Source organism: Oncorhynchus mykiss, chromosome 11, assembly GCF_057628025.1.
Source record: "Oncorhynchus mykiss isolate SJ-2025 chromosome 11, ASM5762802v1, whole genome shotgun sequence".
NCBI classification, from domain to species: Eukaryota; Metazoa; Chordata; class Actinopteri; order Salmoniformes; family Salmonidae; genus Oncorhynchus; species Oncorhynchus mykiss.
The window spans coordinates 69,334,516-69,355,811 of NC_143032.1; the positions used below are offsets into that span (position 1 = coordinate 69,334,516).

At 43.6% G+C, this 21,296-nt stretch overlaps 1 protein-coding gene across 1 annotated transcript in view; it reads right to left on the minus strand.

Moving 5' to 3' along the window:
* Positions 1-20,208, minus strand: part of LOC110536278 (lysyl oxidase homolog 2B) — a 59,162-nt gene extending 38,954 nt beyond the window's left edge. Inside the window, exons 1-3 of the mRNA XM_021621975.3 lie at positions 19,829-20,208; positions 16,791-17,192; positions 16,241-16,416 (exon numbers count right to left, since the gene is read on the minus strand). Coding sequence (XP_021477650.1) covers positions 16,241-16,416; positions 16,791-17,151 — 537 coding nt within the window. The 5' untranslated portion in view covers positions 17,152-17,192; positions 19,829-20,208. The remainder of the gene's footprint in view (positions 1-16,240; positions 16,417-16,790; positions 17,193-19,828) is intronic.
* Positions 20,209-21,296: the final 1,088 nt, after the last annotated feature.

Consider the following 21,296-nt stretch of genomic DNA (forward strand, 5'->3'; position numbering starts at 1 on the left):
AGCCTTGCGAGGGTTAACACGTTTAAATGTCTTACTCACCTCGGCTGCAGTGAAGGAGAGGCCGCATGTTTTCGTTGCCGGCCGTGTCAGTGGCACTGTATTGTCCTCAAAGCGGGCAAAAAAGTTGTTTAGTCTGCCTGGGAGCAGGGCATCCTGGTCCGTGACTGGGCTGGATTTCTTCCTGTAGTCCGTGATTGACTGTAGACCCTGCCACATGCCTCTTGTGTCTGAGCCGTTGAATTGAGATTCTACTTTGTCTCTGTACTGACGCTTAGCTTGTTTGATAGCCTTGCGGAGGGAATAGCTGCACTGTTTGTATTCGGTCATGTTACCAGACACCTTCACCTGATTAAAAGCAGTGGTTCGCGCTTTCAGTTTCACGCGAATGCTGCCATCAATCCACGGTTTCTGGTTAGGGAATGTTTTAATCGTTGCTATGGGAACGACATCTTCAACGCACGTTCTAATGAACTCACACACCGAATCAGCGTATTCGTCAATGTTGTTGTCTGACGCAATACGAAACATGTCCCAGTCCACGTGGTGGAAGCAGTCTTGGAGTGTGGAGTCAGCTTGGTCGGACCAGCGTTGGACAGACCTCAGCGTGGGAGCCTCTTGTTTTAGTTTCTGTCTGTAGGCAGGGATCAACAAAATGGAGTCGTGGTCAGCTTTTCCGAAAGGGGGGCGGGGCAGGGCCTTATATGCGTCGCGGAAGTTAGAGTAACAATGATCCAAGGTCTTTCCACCCCTGGTTGCGCAATCGATATGCTGATAAAATTTAGGGAGTCTTGTTTTCAGATTAGCCTTGTTAAAATCCCCAGCTACAATGAATGCAGCCTCCGGATGAATGTTTTCCAGTTTGCAAAGAGTTAAATAAAGTTCGTTCAGAGCCATCGATGTGTCTGCTTGGGGGGGGATGTATACGGCTGTGATTATAATCGAAGAGAATTCTCTTGGTAGATAATGCGGTCTACATTTGATTGTGAGGAATTCTAAATCAGGTGAACAGAAGGATTTGAGTTCCTGTATGTTTCTTTCATCACACCATGTCACGTTAGTCATAAGGCATACGCCGCCACCCCTCTTCTTACCAGAAAGTTGTTTGTTTCTGTCTGCGCGATGTGTGGAGAAACCCGTTGGCTGCACCGCTTCGGATAGAGTCTCTCCAGTGAGCCACGTTTCCGTGAAGCAAAGAACGTTACAGTCTCTGATGTCCCTCTGGAATGCTACCCTTGCTCGGATTTCATCAACCTTGTTGTCAAGAGACTGGACATTGGCAAGAAGAATGCTAGGGAGTGGTGCACGATGTGCCCGTCTCCGGAGTCTGACCAGAAGACCGCCTCGTTTCCCTCTTTTTCGGAGTTTTTTTTTTTTTGGGTCGCTGCATGGAATCCACTCAGTTGTCCTGTTTGTAGGGCAGAACACAGGATCCGCGTCGCGAAAAACATATTCTTGGTAGTACTGATGGTGAGTTGATGCTGATCTTATATTCAGTAGTTCTTCTCGACTGTATGTAATGAAACCTAAGATGAGCTGGGGTACTAATGTAAGAAATAACACGTAAAAAAACAAAAAACTGCATAGTTTCCTAGGAACGCGAAGCGAGGCGGCCATCTCTGTCGGCGCCGGAAGTAGTCAAGTTCCTGGTGCCTCCCATTAGGCTTTACATTGCACTTTATAGAACCCTACTATGATGACAAGGCTAGAGTATAGAGGTGAACATGGATGGTTTGACCGTAAAGCTGGAATGCTTAATGGTGAAGCAGTCACTTCCATTTGTGATTTTACAACACAGAAGTTTTCCCCTTTGACATCATTGCACGCATGATAGAAAAGCGCAGAATGTACCATGCTGTGTGACGCTTGGCAACAAAAACAATAACAACTGTGGTGGGGCGGCCAGTGACGCTATTTCCCTCTACAGCGGATTCTATCTATAAGCCTAAGGGGAAAAACTGAGAGGAGGAAGGTAAAATAAACTATTGCTTTGTGTGTGCGCGTGCATGCGTGCAAGAGAGAGAGAAAAAGAGACCGACAGACAGACAGACAGACAGACAGGCCTGCCTGCCTGCCTGCCTGCCTGCCTGCCTGCCTGCGCCTGCCTGCCTGCCTGCCTGCCTGCGCCTGCCTGCCTGCCTGCGCCTGCCTGCCTGCCTGCCTGCCTGCCTGCCTGCCTGCCTGCCTGCGCCTGCCTGCCTGCCTGCCTGCCTGCCTGCCTGCCTGCCTGCCTGTCTGTGCCTGCCTGCCTGCCTGTGCCTGCCTGCCTGTGCCTGCCTGCCTGCCTGCCTGCCTGCCTGCCTGCCTGCCTGCCTGCCTGCCTGCCAGCCAGCCAGCCAGCCAGCCAGCCAGCCAGCCAGCCAGCGACAAGGGGAGAGACCTGCTCTGGCACAGAACCCCTGCCTCGCCATAGACTCCCAGTTTCCCAGACCCAGCTCATATAACAGGATGATAGGACATTCCTCCAAAACAAAAGTGAAAACTAATGAAGGTACATACATCAAAGTTGGGCAAGGCTTTGTTTCAAGGTGTGTTATCACATAAATCAACTAACTACAGTAAAGATTTTTTCATCTAAACTTAAAAAAAAAGAGCAATGTTCCCCAGTCCTTTATGATGAAGCACCATTAAACCTTACTTTACTTTATATCACTTTAATAAACCTCAATTAACCACCTTTATGGTGATGTATTTACATGGATGTTTCAACAACAGATGTTCAAAATTGACCCCACAAATTTGAACCAAAGAATAAACTTGTTTCAAGATGTGTTCCGTATAATTTCTAAGAGCCCACAGTATGCTGTTTGTTCCTCACCGAGGATGCAGAGAGATGAATAAATCTCAAATATTTCCTTCTGAAATTCTCCAGCAATGGAACACATTGGTGTCTACATAAAGTCTGCATTGATAAAAGCTGCTCGCTAGTTAGCCAAGAATAACCTGCATAAACACTGAGGAATGCTCAATGTTGAAAGTTGGTTAGAGCAGAATGTACCCTAATGCATGTGCTTGATCACAGGTCAGACAACCACACAAACCTCACTTCTAAATCATGACTATACAGCCACCTCTATTTACAAGCTGAAATGATGTGAGAGGATATTACTAAGGATAATAGAGAGGGACAGATGTTGCTCCTGACCTTTTCATGACCCAACTAGGAAAAACTCTGGGCACTAATCTTAAAATGCTTTATGCCAAACAACCTTAAGGACATGACTGAAAAGAATGTGTGTGTGATAAACACATGAGGAACAGAACATTTATATTTATATAATAACAGTCTTAATGGAAAGCACACAGTAACTTCTCAGAAGAGCACTGGATGTCCTCTACTGTTGTTTTAAAGTGCAGATGACTGAGACACAATGCCACTAAAACTGCAATCCATACAAACCCATAAACTGCACGGCACACAAAGCAAATTCTTGCTCAGTTCACATGCTATGGGTATTTTCCAGAGTTATAATTAAACTTGGTTACTTGAAACAGAAACTTAGAAAGAAGTGCAAGTGTACTAAAAACAAGGCATTCACAGAGGAATCGGACAAAAAATGCCCTAAGAAGCCAAAGGTAGGTAACACATGCATGCAAGCTTCAGGTTTCAACACTCTCTTAAGTCCTAAGTCTTTGAAACATTTCCTTTGTGGTTCCTTTGTGGTCGGATGGCCAGCAATTACCCTGAAGTCATCGCAAGTGGCCCACAATGAAAGGGCAACAGTCTCTAAAATGTCTCTAAAATGTAGGCGGAAATGTTCTCACCCCAAGCACCTATTTTGAGTCCCCATACCTCTCATCATCCCCCTCCACAGTATCACACTAGTCTGTCGTCATGCCTAACATTAGACATTGTACGGCCCAAGTGGCACCCTATTCCCTCTATATGACACTACTTTTGATGGGCCCTGATCAAAAGTAGTGCACTGTAAAGGCAATAGGGTGTGATTTGGGATAAAGCCAAGTGTAACATCAAACTGAAGCTGTGAGTCACCACCACCATCAAATGACTGTTTCCAGATGATACGGTAAAGGGAAGTCTCCATTAAGTCTGTGCCTGCGCTCAAATGGTAGCCTATTCTCTACTCAGTGCACTACTTTTTATCAAAACCCTATGAGCCCTGGTCAAAAATAGTGCACTACATAGGGAATAGGGTTCCATTTGGAACATAACCTGTGTGTGTGGAGGGCTTTGCCTCAGCCTGGCTGTGTTTTACATTGCTTCTGTGTGGAGCTAACTCGGCGTGCCCCACATCTAAGTGAATGGAAAAGATGAGCCTGATATTCTCTAAGTGAATATCACAGCTTGAGACATCACAAAGGGCTGAAGGCGGACTCCAGATGTCTGGACCTCTACAGCGCAGCTCTTTGGAGCATTATAATCTCTACCTTTTGTCTTTATAAACCTCACCAGAGGAAGTGAACTGGAGCCATTCTTCCTCATCTTGTCCCATTACAGAAGTTGAATAGCATTGGAAATTGCAAACTGTGTACGGTCACTTCTCTGAAAAGATAACCAAAGTGCTTATTGAGGATGTTCAGCTATGGTGTGGGCCAGGGGCGCAACTTTGGTTTTAGAAGTGTGGGGGACATAATATATAAATATATATATACAGTACCAGTCAAAAGTTTGGACACACCTACTCATTCAACGGTTTTTCTCTATTTTTACTATTTTATACATAGTAAAATAATAGTGAAGACATCAAAACAATGAAATAACATATATGGAATCATATAGTAACCAAAAAAGTCTTAAAAAACAAAAAAGTCTCAAAAAAGTCTTATTTTGTATTTGAAATTCATCAAAGTAGCCACCCCTTTGCCTTGATGACAGCTTTGCACACTCTTGGCATTCTCTCAATCATCTTCATGAGGTAGACACCTGGATTGCATTTCAATTAACAGATGTGCCTTGTTAAAAGTTAATTTGTAGAATTTATTTCCTTCTTAATGCGTTTGAGCCAATCAGTTGTCTTGCGACAAGGTAGGGGTGGTAAACGGAAGATAGCCCTATTTGGTAAATGACCAAGTCCATATTATGTCAAGAACAGCTCAAATATGCAAAGATAAATGATAGTCCATAATTACTTGAAGTTATGAAGGTCAGTCAATGCGGAACATTTCAAGAACTTCAAAAGTTTCTTCAAGTGCAGTCGCAAGAACCATCCAGCGCTACGATGAAACTGGCTCACATGAGGACAACCACAGGAAAGGAAGAGTCAGAGTTGCCTCTGATACAGAGGATAAGTTCATTAGAGTTACCAGCCTCAGAAATTGGAGCCCAAATAAATGCTTCACAGAGTTCAAGTAACAGACACATCTCAAGATCGAATGTTCAGAAGAGACTGCGTGAATCAGGCCTTCATGGTTTAATTTCTGCAAAGAAACCATTCCTTAACGACACCAATAATATGAAGAGACTTGCTTGGGCCAAGAAACAGAAGCAACTGACTTTAAACCAGTGGAAATCTGTCCTTTTGTCTGATGAGTCCAAATTTGAGATTTTTGCTTCTACCCACAGCGTCTTTGTGAAACGCGGAGTAGGTGAATGGATGATCTCAACATGTGTGGTTCCCACTGTGAAGCATGGAGGAGGAGGTGTGATGGTGCTTTGTTGTTGACACTGTCTGTGATTTATTTAGAATTCAAGGCACACTTAACCAGCATTGCTACCACAGAGTTCTGCAGCGACACGCCGTCCCATCTGGTTTGGACTTAGTGGGACGATCATTTGTTTTTCAACTGGACAATGACGCAACACATCTCCAGGCTGTGTAATGGCTATTTGACCAAGAAGGAGAGTGATGGAGTGCTGCATCAGATGACCTGGCCTCCACAATCCCTTGACCTCAACCAAATTGAGATGGTTTGGTATGAGTTGGACAGCGTGAAGGAAAAGCAGCCAACAAGTGCTCAGCATATGTGGGAACTGCTTCAAGACTGTGGGAAAAGCATTCCAAGTGAAGCTGGTTGAGAGAATGTCAAGCGTGTGCAAAGCTGTCATCAAGGCAAAGGGTGGCTACTTTGATGAATCTAAAATGTAAAATATAATTTGACACAATGTAGATAATAGTAAAAATAGGTGTCCAAACTTTTGACTGGTACTGTGTATATATACATATATTTTTTTATGGGGCAGGGACAAAAATGCAATTTAAGAATGTCCCCCCTGTCCCCAGTGAAAGTTGCACTTCTGGTGTGGGTTGTCAACCAAGTAACCCAGAATCACCCTGAAACACCCAGTCCTGGTGGGGCCATATTTGCGGAAACTAGAAAAAGTTTAAGTTCAAGGTTAAGTTTAGGCATCAGCCAATTAATATCATTGACATAGTGTCACGTGATATAATACTACATTGTAGCCGGTCCCATCAGATAAGCTGGCACACGTTAGGCCTAAGTTAACCTCACAAGGTGGTAGTGATTATTTCCTGTAACAAATTCCTCAGCAGTCTATCAAACTTTTTCTCCACAAACCAATGTCATTTCTTAAAACAGGTTAAAACAGGTCAACTCGACCACCAGAGGGATACATGTAAACCTTGAATTTGGAGGTGTCAGTCATCGTTGGAGTCAAATAGAGACATGATTTGAGCTGACTCTCCTGGAGAGTGCTGGTCTGCACTAACTCATAAAATTGGAATGTGAACTCTTGAGGGCCTGCAGTGAGTGAGCGGAACAACACATAACACTCTGCCTTTGGTGGCAATTAGCTGCAGGCTTTTATACAAAGGGTAGGTGTAATCCTGAATGCTGATTGGTTAAAAGTGCATTCCAGCTGGTGTCTATTCCACAAGTTACCAACGGCTAAATCTATGACATTAAAATGCCCTTTTTACACTGTTCCATCTGACTGCGCAATCCACTGTCTCATAAGCCCAGGCAGGGAAGTTATAAACTTGATCTCCACTATAAAATGCACCTAAACATTATCTGGCAATTCTTTTAGACTAATATTTAGTTTTCAACAGTGGAGATTAGTATAAACCTTGCTGTCTGCCTGTCTGACATTTGCAACTTTGTTTCAATACTCAAATTCAATCTCCAACTGTCCCAAAGTAATGAACGTGTAGGGGTCGGGAGTCGTGACGAAAGAGAGAGGCAGGCAGAGTTTCTTTCGAATTTATGAATCAGCTGGCATCATTTTTATGGATATATACAAAGAAATGTCAATTGATAAAAGGTCAAACGAAAGTCCGGCTAGTTTGCAGTCTTTCCAGCTTCAGTTTGAAGCCAACCTTCCTTTGCTACCTGACAACTTTCCGGTTTTTACTTTTTAATTACCATTTATATTTTTGGTTTTTCCCTCAACTTTATTTTTTTCATTAAACTTTTTCACTCCGGACGCTTTATCTGGACATGGTTCGTCAGGACCTCCAACAGCCGAAGCTAAGTAGTAACATTAACATGATGCCTTCTAATTGCAGTCGCTGTACTCATAATATACAGGTGAACGATCGCCTTTCGGCGAGGATAGCTGTGCTACAAGCCCAGCTTCAGACGCAATTGTTAGGCAAGGGTAATTTCAGTGTAGGAAAGGATGAAACAGCGTCTGTGCCACCAGTAAGTACAGATAGTAACGTTAGTATAAGTCCCCTCGCACGGTCCCGCAGCCGGACAACTTTCTCACAGTTTCTGGAGGGAAATGCTGTAGGAATGCTCAACCGGTGTCGCTCATTCAGCCGACAGAAACTTTCAACCGGTTTTCCCCATTAAGCAAGGAGTCGGAGTCAGAGGCCGAGCCTTCTCTTGTCTCTACTCCTCCCGTTACGGGGTCTGAGACGCCGAAGCTTCCCACCATTAGTTCTGACAAATTGAAAACTCTAGTCATTGGCGACTCCATTACCCGCAGTATTAGACTTAAAACGAATCATCCAGCGATCATGCACTGTTTACCAGGGGGCAGGGCTACCGACGTTAAGGCTAATCTGAAGATGGTGCTGGCTAAAGCTAAAACTGGCGAGTGTAGAGAGTATAGAGATATTGTTATCCACGTCGGCGCCAACGATGTTAGGATGAAACAGTCAGAGATCATCAAGCGCAACATAGCTTCAGCGTGTAAATCAGCTAGAAAGATGTGTCAGCATCGAGTAATTGTCTCTGGCTCCCTCCCAGTTAGGGTAAGTGATGAGCTCTACAGCAGAGTCTCACAACTCAATCGCTGGTTGAAAACTGTTTTCTGCCCCTCCCAAAAGATAGAATTTGTAAATAATTGGCCCTCTTTCTGGGACTCACCCACAAACAGGACCAAGCCTGACCTGCTGAGGAGTGACGGACTCCATCCTAGCTGGAGGGGTGCTCTCATCTTATCTACCAACATAGACAGGGCTCTAACTCCTCTAGCTCCACAATGAAATAGGGTGCAGGCCAGGCAGCAGGCTGTTAGGCTGCTAACAGCCTGCCAGCATAGTGGAGTCTGCCACTAGCACAGTCAGTGTAGTCAGCTCAGCTATCCCCATTGAGACTGTGGCTGTGCCTCGACCTAGGTTGGGCAAAACTAAACATGACGGTGTTCGCCTTAGCAATCTCACTAGGATAAAGACCTCCTCCATTCCTGTCATTATTGAAAGAGATCATGATACCTCACATCTCAAAATAGGGCTACTTAATGTTAGATCCCTTACTTGAAAGGCAATTATAGTCAATGAACTAATCACTGATCATAATCTTGATGTGATTGGCCTGACTGAAACATGGCTTAAGCCTGATGAATTTACTGTGTTAAATGAGGCCTCACCTCCTGGCTACACTAGTGACCATATCCCCCGTGCATCCCGCAAAGGTGGAGGTGTTGCTAACATTTGCGATAGCAAATTTCAATTTACAAAAAAAATAATGACGTTTTCGTCTTTCAAGCTTCTAGTCATGAAATCTATTCAGCCTACTCAATCACTTTTTATAGCTACTGTTTACAGGCCTCCTGGGCCATACACAGCGCTCCTCATTGAGTTCCCTGAATTCCTATCGGACCTTGTAGTCATAGCAGATAATATTCTAATCTTTGGTGACTTTAATATTCACATGGAAAAGTCCACAGACCCACTCCAAAAGTCTTTCGGAGCCATCATTGACTCAGTGGGTTTTGTCCAACATGTCTCTGGACCTACTCACTGTCACAGTCATACTCTGGACCTAGTTTTGTCCCATGAAATAAATGTTGTGGATCTTAATGTTTTTCCTCATAATCCTGGACTATCGGACCACCATTTCATTACGTTTGCAATTGCAACAAATAATCTGCTCAGACCCCAAACAAGGAACATCAAAAGTCGTGCTATAAATTCACAGACAACACAAAGATTCCTTGATGTCCTTCCAGACTCCCTCTGTCTACCCAAGGACGCCAGAGGACAAAAATCAATTTACCACCTAACTGAGGAACTCAATTTAACCTTGCGCTATACCCTAGATGCAGTTGCACCCCTAAAAACTAAAAACATTTCCCATAAGAAACTAGCTCCCTGGTATACAGAAAATACCCGAGCTATGAAGCAAGCTTCCAGAAAATTGGAACGGAAATGGCGCCACACCAAGCTGGAAATCTTCCGATTAGCTTGGAAAGACAGTACCGTGCAGTATCGAAGATCCCTTACTGCTGCTCGATCATCCTATTTTTCCAACTTAATTGGGGAAAATAAGAACAATCCAAAATGCAACTCACTGCCTTCCTGAAGACAAACAATGTATACAAAATGCTTCAGTCTGGTTTTAGACCCCATCATAGCACTGAGACTGCACTTGTGAAGGTGGTAAATTACCTTTTAATGGCATCAGACCTAGTCTCTGCATCTGTCCTCGTGCTCCTAGACCTTAGTGCTACTTTTGATACCATCAATCACCACATTCTTTTGGAGAGATTGGAAACCCAAATTGGTCTACACGGACAAGTTCTGGCCTGGTTTAGATCTTATCTGTCGGAAAGATATCAGTTTGTCTCTGTGAATGGTTTGTCCTCTGACAAATCAACTGTACATTTCGGTGTTCCTCAAGGTTCCGTTTTAGGACCACTATTGTTTTCACTATATATTTTACCTCTTGGGGATGTCATTCGAAAACATAATGTTAACTTTCACTGCTATGCGGATGACACACAGCTGTACATTTCAATGAAACATGGTGAAGCCCCAAAATTGCCCTCGCTAGAAGCATGTGTTTCAGACATAAGGAAGTGGATGGCTGCAAACGTTCTACTTTTAAACTCGGACAAAACAGAGAAGCTTGTTCTAGGTCCCAAGAAACAAAGAGATATTCTGTTGAATCTGACAATTAATCTTAATTGTTGTACAGTCGTCTCAAATAAAACTGTGAAGGACCTCGGCGTTACTCTGGACCCTGATCTCTCTTTTGAAGTACATATCAAGACTGTTTCAAGGACAGCTTTTTTCCATCTACGTAGCATTGCAAAAATCAGAAACTTTCTGTCCAAAAATTATGTAGAAAAATTCATCCATGCTTTTGTCACTTCTAGGTTAGACTACTGCAATCCTCTACTTTCTGGCTACTAAATAAACTTCAATTAGTGCTAAATACGGCTGCTAGAATCCTGACTAGAACCAAAAAAAATGATCATATTACTCCAGTGCTAGCCTCCCTACACTGGCTTCCTGTCAAGGCAAGGGCTGATTTCAAGGTTTTACTGCTAACCTACAAAGCATTACATGGGCTTGCTCCTACCTATCTCTCTGATTTGGTCCTGCCGTACATACCTACACGTACACAAGACGCAGGCCTCCTAATTGTCCCTAGAATTTCTAAGCAAACAGCTGGAGGCAGGGCTTCTCCTATAGAGCTCCATCTTTATGGAATGGTCTGCCTACCCATGTGAGAGACGCAAACTCGGTCTCAACCTTCAAGTCTTTACTGAAGACTCATCTCTTCAGTGGGTCATATGATTGAGTGTAGTCTGGCCCAGGAGTGTGAAGGTGAACGGAAAGGCTCTGGAGCAACGAACCGCCCTTGCTGTCTCTGCCTGGCCGATTCCCCTCTTTCCACTGGGATTCTCTGCCTCTAACCCTATTACAGGGGCTGAGTCACTGGCTTACTAGGGCTCTTTCATACCGTCCCTAGGAGGGGTGCGTCACTTGAGTGTTGTTGAGACACTGATGTGATCTTCCTGCCTTGGGTTGTGCCGTAGCGGAGATCTTTGTGGGCTATACTTGGTCTTGTCTCAGGATGGTAAGTTGGTGGTTGAAGATATCCCTCTAGTGGTGTGGGGGCTGTGCTTTGGCAAAGTGGGTGGGGTTATATCCTTCCTGTTTGGCCCTGTCCGGGGGTGTCATCGGATGGAGCCACAGCGTCTCCTGACCCCTCCTGTCTCAGCCTCCAGTATTTATGCTGCAGTAGTTTATGTGTCGGGGGCTAGGGTCAGTTTGTTACAGTGCCTTGCGAAATTATTCGGCCCCCTTGAACTTTGCAACCTTTTCCCACATTTCAGGCTTCAAACATAAAGATATAAAACTGTATTTTTTTGTGAAGAATCAACAACAAGTGGGACACAATCATGAAGTGGAACGACATTTATTGGATATTTCAAACTTTTTTAACAAATCAAAAACTGAAAAATTGGGCGTGCAAAATTATTCAGCCCCTTTACTTTCAGTGCAGCAAACTCTCTCCAGAAGTTCAGTGAGGATCTCTGAATGATCCAATGTTGACCTAAATGACTAATGAGGATAAATACCATCCACCTGTGTGTAATCAAGTCTCCGTATAAATGCACCTGCACTGTGATAGTCTCAGAGGTCCGTTAAAAGCGCAGAGAGCATCATGAAGAACAAGGAACACACCAGGCAGGTCCGAGATACTGTTGTGAAGAAGTTTAAAGCCGGATTTGAATACAAAAAGATTTCCCAAGCTTTAAACATCACAAGGATCACTGTGCAAGCGATAATATTGAAATGGAAGGAGTATCAGACCACTGCAAATCTACCAAGACCTGGCCGTCCCTCTAAACTTTCAGCTCATACAAGGAGAAGACTGATCAGAGATGCAGCCAAGAGGCCCATGATCACTCTGGATGAACTGCAGAGATCTACAGCTGAGGTGGGAGACTCTGTCCATAGGACAACAATCAGTCGTATATTGCACAAATCTGGCCTTTATGGAAGAGTGGCAAGAAGAAAGCCATTTCTTAAAGATATCCATAAAAAGTGTAGTTTAAAGTTTGCCACAAGCCACCTGGGAGACACCAAACATGTGGAAGAAGGTGCTCTGGTCAGATGAAACCAAAATTGAACTTTTTGGCAACAATGCAAAACGTTATGTTTGGCGTAAAAGCAACACAGCTGAACACACCATCCCCACTGTCAAACATGGTGGTGGCAGCATCATGGTTTGGGCCTGCTTTTCTTCAGCAGGGACAGGGAAGATGGTTAAAATTGATGGGAAGATGGATGGAGCCAAATACTGGACCATTCTGGAAGAAAACCTGATGGAGTCTGCAAAAGACCTGAGACTGCGACGGAGATTTGTCTTCCAACAAGACAATGATCCAAAACATAAAGCAAAATCTACAATGGAATGGTTCAAAAATAAACATATCCAGGTGTTAGAATGGCCAAGTCAAAGTCCAGACCTGAATCCAATCGAGAATCTGTGGAAAGAACTTAAAACTGCTGTTCACAAATGCTCTCCATCCAACCTCACTGAGCTCGAGCTGTTTTGCAAGGAGGAATGGGAAAAAATGTCAGTCTCAGGCACGCCTCCAACACCATCATTACATTTGCCGACGACACAACAGTGGTAGGCCTGATCATCGACAACAACGAGACAGCCTATAGGGAGGAGGTCAGAGACCTGGCCGTGTGGTACCAGGACAACAACCTCTCCCTCAAAGTGATCAAGACAAAGGAGATGATTGTGGACTACAGGAAAAAGAGGACTGAGCACGCCCCCATTGAGCAGGTTGAGAGCTTCAAGTTCAAGTTGGTGTCCACATCACCAACAAACTAACATGGTCCAAGCACACCGTGACAGTCGTGAAGAGGGCAGAGGGCAGGACAAAACCTATTCCCCCTCAGGAGACTGAAAAGATTTGGCATGGGTCCTCAGATCCTCAAAAGTCTCTACAGCTGCACCATCGAGAGCATCCTGACAGGTTGCATCACTGCCTGGTATGGCAACTGCTTGGCCTCTGACCGCATGGCACTACAAAGGGTAGTGCGAACAGCCCAGTACATCACTTGGACCAAGCTTCCTGCCATCCAGGACCTCTATAGCAGGCGGTGTCAGAGGAAGGCCCTGAAAATTGTCAAAGACTCCAGCCACCCTAGTCGTAGACTGTTCTCTCTGCTACCACACGTCAAGCGTTACTGGAGCGCCAAGTCTAGGTCCAAGAGGCTTCTAAACAGCTTCTGCCCCCAAGCAATAAGACTCCTGAACATCTCTGTTGTCATCTATATATAGTCACTTTAATTAAGTCTACCTACATGTACATACTACCTCAAATAACCGGTGCACCCGCACATTGACTCTGTTTTGGCATCCCACTGTATATATTGTTCTTTTTTTACTGCTCCTCTTTAATTACTTGTTAGTTTTACCTCTTATTCTTATCCATATTTTTGAAACTGTACTGTCGGTTAAGGACTAGTAGGTAAGCATTTCACGTGACTAATAACATTTTGTTTTATTTGATTGACCCGTTGTATAAAAGTGATAATGCCCTCGAAGCCGGTGTTTGGAGGATATATAGGCATATATACAGCTGTCGGAAGTTTACATACACCTTAGCCAAATACATTTAAACTCAGTTTTCATCTCCTGACATTTAATCCTAGTGCAAATTCCCTGTCTTAGGTCAGTTAGGATCACCACCTTATTTTAAGAATGTGAAATGTCAGAATAATAGTAGAGATAATGATTTATTTCAGCTTTTATTTCTTTCATATTCCCAGTGGGTCAGAAGTTTACATACACTAAATTAGTATTTGGTAGCATTGCCTTTAAATTGTTTAACTTGGATCAAACGTTTCGGGTAGCCTTCTACAAGCTTCCCAGAATAAGTTGGGTGAATTTTGGCCCATTCCTCCTGACAGAGCTGGTGTAACTGAGTCAGGTTTGTAGACATCCTTGCTCGCACACGCTTTTTCAGTTCTGCCCACACATTTTCTATAGGATTGAGGTCAGGGCTTTGTGAGGGCCACTCCAATACCTTGACTTTGTTGTCTTTAAGACATTTTGCCACAATTTGGAAGTATGCTTGTCCATTTGGAAGACCCATTTGTGACCAAGTTTTAGCTTCCTGACTGATGTCTTGAGATGCTACTTCAATATATCCACATAATTTTCTCCCTCATGATGCCATCTATTTTGTGAAGTGCAGCATTCCCCCCTGCAGCAAAGCACCCCCACAACATGATGCTGCCACCCCCGTGCTTCACGGTTGGGATGGTGTTCTTCGGCTTGCAAGCCTCTCCCTTTTTCCTCCAAACATAACAATGGTCATTATGGCCAAACAGTTCTATTTTTGTTTCATCAGACCAGAGGACATTTCTCCAAAAAGTACGATCTTTTTCGCCATGTGCAGTTGCAAACCGTATTCTGGCTTTTTTATGGTGGTTTTCGAGCAGTGGCTTCTTCCTTGCTGAGCGGCCTTTCAGGTTATGTTGATCTAGGACTCGTTTTACTATGGATATAGATACTTCTGTACATGTTTCCTCCAGCATCTTCAGAAGGTCCTTTGCTGTTGTTCTGGGATTGATTTGCCCTTTTCGCTCCAAAGTACGTTCACCTCGAGGAGACAGAACGTGTCTCCTTCCTGAGCGGTATGACGGCTGCGTGGTCCCATGGTGTTTATACTTGCGTACTATTGTTTGTACAGATGAAAGTGGTACTTCAGGCATTTGGAAATTGCTCCCGAAGATGAACCAGACTTGCTACAAATTATTTTTTAGCCTATCAGAAGTTTCTAAAGCCATGACATCATATTCTGGAATTTTCCAAGCTGTTTAACGGCAGAGTCAACTTAGTGTATGTAAACTTCTGACCCACTGTAATACAGTGAATTATAAGTGAAATAATCTGTCTGTAAACAATTGTTGGAAAAATTGCACAAAGTAGATGTCCTAACCGACTTGCCAAAACTATAGTTTGTTAACAATACATTTTTGGAGTGGTTGAAAAACAACTTTTTTTTTGTTTGTTTGTTTGTTACCCCTTTTTCGTGGTATCCAATTGTTTTTATTAACTACTATCTTGTCTCATCGCTACAACTCCCATACGGGCTCGGGAGAGACGAAGGTTGAAAGTCATGCGTCCTCCGATACACAACCCAACCAAGCCGCACTGCTTCTTAACACAGCGCCATCCAACCCGGAAGCCAGGCGCACCAATGTGTCGGAGGAAACACCGTGCACCTGGCAACCTTTGGTTAGCGCGCACTGCGCCCGGCCCGCCACAGGAGTCGCTGGTGCTCGATGAGACAAGGATTTCCCTACCGGCCAGACCCTCCCTAACCCGGACGACGCTAGGCCAATTGTGCGTCGCCCCACGGACCTCCCGGTTGCGGACGGTTTTGACAGAGCCTGGGCGCGAACCCAGAGTCTCTGGTGGCGCAGCTGGCGCTGCAGTACAGCGCCCTTAACCACTGCGCCACCCGGGAGGCCCCGAAAAACGACTTTTAATGACTCCAACCTAAGTGTATATAAACTTCCGACTTCAACTCTATATAACACCAGTGCCAATTTTTCCTCCAAACACCGGCTTCTCAGGCATTATCACTTAAATAAGACATACCACTCTGAGGTGATGAATGAACCCTTTAGGAGCCCAGTAGGTATGAGGTATGAGTTAGTAGGTATGATTAGTTAGTTTGTTTCTGGTAGCCCAAGTTTCCCTGAAAAATGTATTGTGGGCTTCTGCACTTTAATTTGAAGTCATCATTGGGTTCAAGCTGTGATTTTGGCTTGACACTTTTTTCAAAAGCCACGTGTACTACTTATGTCAAAAGGTGTGTCTGCACTCTGCACAGAACAGCTCAATAATAAAAAGACCAGCTGTGAGGGCCTTCTTGGATGAGGAGTCAAGAGCCAAATGTTCTGGAACATTGCAGTGCAAGAATCTCAGTCAACAACAATGTCAACCAAAGCCTCTTCAGGGCCATTTCCTGGACACAGATTAAGCCTAGTCCTAGAATTTTTGATTTTTTTTCACCCAACTTTTAACCTAAATCCAATGACGTTGTGGCATTTTTTGGTTGATTTCACATTTAATTCACGTTAGTTGAATTAGGCAGGTTGTTTACCTCCACATTATTGGCCATGGTGTTGATGAATTTAAATCCTGGAATCCTTTTGTCGCTGCACACCACGCCCACGTCCTCTGTGTGCTTGCAGTCGGAGACGCCGATCCCGTTGGACATGCACAGTGCCAGGGTCTTCTCTTTCCCAGTGCACTGGACATTATCAAACCAGATGCGCCCTGAAAAAAAGCAGGATTCTCAACACATTGTAGATACATCAAGACCTCCGTAGGGAGGAATCTTTTTTCACCTGACCAGTGGTAGCTAGTGAGGCCAAACAGCCAAGCAAATTTGGCAAAGTGACTGGACACAGGCAGTAATTCTACTGCTGAGTTGTACACTCACTCTCGTATCCCTACCGTATCTCCGCTATAGATGTGAATTATTCATTTTGGTGAAAGATGAGTCAGAATGTATTGTAAAAGCTTCACCGGAAAAATTGCTTAACATTGGCCAATAAAAAACATCCCTGAAAATAGAGTCAATTATTTCCCCTTTCCCTTATCATTACACACATGCATAATGGGTTGATGTGTAATAGCAGACATTTTACCTTCTCCTTTCCCATATTTAGAGGACGGAGACCAGGAGACAGCCTCCAGGTAGCCCAACTCCCTGCACACTACCTGGGCAGAGTGAATAGAGAAGTCATCATCACAGACCGTGCCCCACTCGCCATCATAGAAAACCTCCACGCGCCCCTCGTTGTGCTTGCGCTTATCCCCCGCCAAACGCAGCTGTATCCTGGGTGTGTCAGGTGGCAGCTCCGGGGCAGTGTACTGCTCCTGCTCTGGCTCTGGGTAGCCCTGTGGATAGCCGTGTGGGTAGCCTAGTTGTTCATACTGGGCCCGACACAGCTTTAACAGGCCCAGCAGGATGGTGAAGCAGTAGGGGAGCGACCACGGGGCCAGCATGGTGGTGTCTGTCAAGTCAGACAGTAGACTGAAGAGGTTATCTGTGGGAGAGTAGAGAGTAGGAAAATAACATTACTTATAAAAAATTTAAAAATCCTTTGGCTACTTTGTCATGTTTTTTTACTGGGAGACTGGTGGTTGGAATTCAGCTAAAGAAGTACCCTACATTCAAAGTATTACAGTGACACTGATTGAGGCCATTATTAAGTGGAGGAACAGAGTTGTGGCATGATGTCATCATGAGGTATGAAGTCACAGAGAAATACACTGATTTACAGCATGTCCTGACTCCTGCTCCGAGGTGCCCCTTGGAGCCTTGTGAGTCAGTAACAAAGAGAATTTAAACACACAAATGTACATCTGTAGATCACATAGCCTATCCTCAGACCTGAGCAATAGTGTCTAAATCAAGTTATGGTCTTATAACCAGTATCAATTACATTCAAAGATATGTATGACAGATGGTTTTAATCAAACAGCATAACTCCTTTTAAGACTGCTGAAACATTTCACACAAAGCACTGAGCCAATGAACAATAAAGTGGCTTTTAAATTATGTAAACTAAAGGCTATGTCTGTCTAGAAGTTGAAGCTGGATCTTTCTATTTGCCAGCATCTTTCTTTTTCCTTCGCTGTGACGTGGCAGTTGGTTACACAAGTTACAAAACATAGATGTTACAAAATCAAGCCCAACAGCTGGCATTAAGCCCACCGGGTGTGCATCTCCCCACAACGGCACATAAGCGTCATAACCAGGCTGATGTTTTCTTTAAACCACATGGATAAAGATCCACACATGTGATCTGGAATATAGGATATATGAACCGCTATCTTTCTTTAAACTCAATCCTGCTTCAGCACTCTAAGATTAAGATTTAGGGTCTCAAAGTAGAACACAGACAGTACAGAATCACAAAGTAGTTTGCAGAGCAAATATAAGGTAAAGATTCAAAAGTATAAGATGGACCACCCCATGAAATGGTGACCTCTTGGATCAAACAGAAGTCTCCTGGCAACAGCGAATCAAACAAGTTATTCAGGAAGCTCTGGCTCCCTTTGGTCTTAAGTAAAAACCAATATGTCCAGGCAGAGAAACTCAACACATCAGCATCTATCGACAAACTAGAACGCTTCTTTTACTGCTTTTAAAAAAGAAAGACATTAATTCCATGATGAGACATAGAAGAATGGCACACTTGTCTTTTCTATCTCCTCATGTTTCACCGTGAGACAGCTAGACACATAACTACCACTGACTAGGGACAGCAGGTCATCTGGGTCAAAGGGAGGAGGTTCCGGGGTCAATATGTCAGGTCAGAACAAAGAGTTAGAGCCTTCCTAATATCTTGCTCAGACCGTTAGACTGTTTAGAACGAACTGGATCATTCTAGATAGAAGAAGTCTGTTTTATCATGCATGGATGGCGATCGAATACTCTATAAATGCATTATACATATGCAGCTCATAGAAAGTGTTACCAAACCATCAACTTGAATAGTTATTTCACGGTTCCTTCTAGGTCAAGACAGTAAAGTAGAATAAAGTCAGAGAACTCCTGGCACATGCCATTTTTTTTTTTTTACAGGTAACTGCCAAAATAAAGGAAACACCAAAGTGTCTTGATATGGTGTTAGGCCACCACGAGCTGCCAGAACAGCTACAATGCTCCTTGGCATAGATTCTACAAGTGTCTGGAACTATTGGAGGGATGCGACACCATTCTTCCATGAGAAATTCCATAATTTGGGGTTTTAATGATGTGGAAAAAGCTGTCTCAGTCGTGTTCAATTGGGTTGAGATCTGATGACTAACACACACACAAGTCACACACACACACACACACACACTTTAAACCCTCTATGGTCCTTTGAGACCCCTCTTTCAAAGTTACTGAGATCTCTTCTTCTAGTCATGGTAGACAAAATAATGGGCAGCAATCCTTATATGTGACCCTATTAGCATGATAGAACTCAGAAACCACACCTGTGTGGAGCACCTGCTTTTAATATACTATGTATCCATTTACTCAAGTGTTTCCTTTATTTTAGCAATTACCTGTATATGACAGAGGAGCACATTCAGGTAATAATACACAATATAGCCATATAACATTCTCTGCAACCTAATTACATAGCTACTATAGACTATAGAGACTGAAAGCACTTATCGTGATTGGCAAGAGTGAGAAATCAGCTCGCAATCATGAAGTCCACAAAAGCAAAACACATTTATCTCCTCCTGTAGTCTACTGCATCTAAACTGTAGTTGAAAACAGTGTGCACCCTACAGCGCACCCGGCACCAACATATCACAAACCCCACAACTATTCACACCTGGCATAATTTATTAGGATGACATCATCCTTGTTTTGGAACCATATAAAACAAACTGCGGTGAATTCCATCTCAGTAATATCCTACAATATTACAGGCAAATAGAAACTTCTATAAGAATTTGGTACAAGTAAGACATACCGTTCAAGCAGATCAACATGAAATCAAACTGCATTTGGTTATATGTAGTGTGGCATATAAGGATACAGCTTAAACACCTAATTTTACATGACAATCTCAAAGACCAAATGTCATACACATTTTTTTCCAATAATATCCTTAAATAATTGTTGAATTAACCAACTTTTCAAGTTATTTCCAAATACTTTGAAAAAAATTCTCACCACAGACGATTTAAAAAAAATCCTCTTGATCCTTTATTGAAACCTATAGATGACTGTCTAATATCATGCCCAAGTCCCAAAATCGTCGCTTTACTCCCCAAAGATTGCTATGTGCCTTACGGATGTTTTACCCCGCTAAACTTTCACTCCCACATGCAATTTCAATGCCGCCTTCGACCAAATTACGCCTTGTGCAACTGCCCAGTAACGCCCCCTGCTGAAATGACCTCATCGATGGCCCGAGCGCTGAAATTGGAATAGCCTGAATTCCTATGGAGTTGGAGCGACACCGGGGACGCGATAGCATCGCAGAAGGGCAGCAAAAAATTATCCTAGGTCAATTAGGGTCCGGTGCAGCTCAACAACCATCTTGCTTTTGTGCCACATTGGTAATTTCATCACACAGAACCAAAAAGCACACCCTTGTCATGAATTGAGTGTATGGTAACACTGTGACATTCAGAAAGCAAAGATCCACATACTTTTTTTTTGTGATCAAATGTTTATTTTGTAATAATAGTCAGCAAACATGAAAACATACAAACATGAATACATACAAAATTAAGCTACACCACCATCCCCCCATCCCAATCTCACCCCACCCAAGGACCAAATTAAATAACAGATCCACATACTTTGTTAAACATTTTGCTCTTGTATAGCCTAGCCTACTATATCTAAAATGTCTTGTAGCCCGCAAAACACATATGTGCTATTGCGCACGACTATCAATTTAGTGTGATATTTGCTCTCTACACTGAATCCTTGATACTGCTGCCACCATGTGAAAAACATATAGCCCATTAATATTTTGGAATTTTTATTTAACAAGGTAAGTTGACCGAGAACACATTTTCATTTACAGCAACAACCTGGGGAGTAGTTACAGGGGAGAGGAGATGAATGAGCCAATTGTAAACTGGGGATGATTAGGTGACCATGATGGTATGTGGGCCAGATTGGGAATTTAGCCAGGACACCAGGGTTAACACCCCTACTCTTATGATATGTGCCATGGGATCTTTAGTGACCACAGACACCCATTTAACAACCCATCCGAAAGACAGCACCCTACACAGGGCAATGTCCCCAATCACTGCCCTGGGACATTGGTATATATAAAATAAAATAAATACCAAAAGGTGCCTCCTACTGGCCCTCCAACACCACTTCCAGCAGCATCTGGTCTCCCTTCCAGCAGCATCTGGTCTCCCTTCCTGGGACCAACCCTGCTTAGCTTCAGAAACAAGCCAGCAGTGGGATGCAGGGTGGTATGCTGCTGGCCATATAGGCCTAGCTGTAGCTTTCTCTACCCCATAAGAACACAACATATTGTTTGTGTGGCCAAACACTGAATGGTCAATATAAAGAATTGAAATGAGCATTGAACAGATTCCAAAATCCCAGACTGTAGCTTTAATGATGAGGCTACAGCCTAAATTGCATGCACAACAGGAATGGCAGTCAC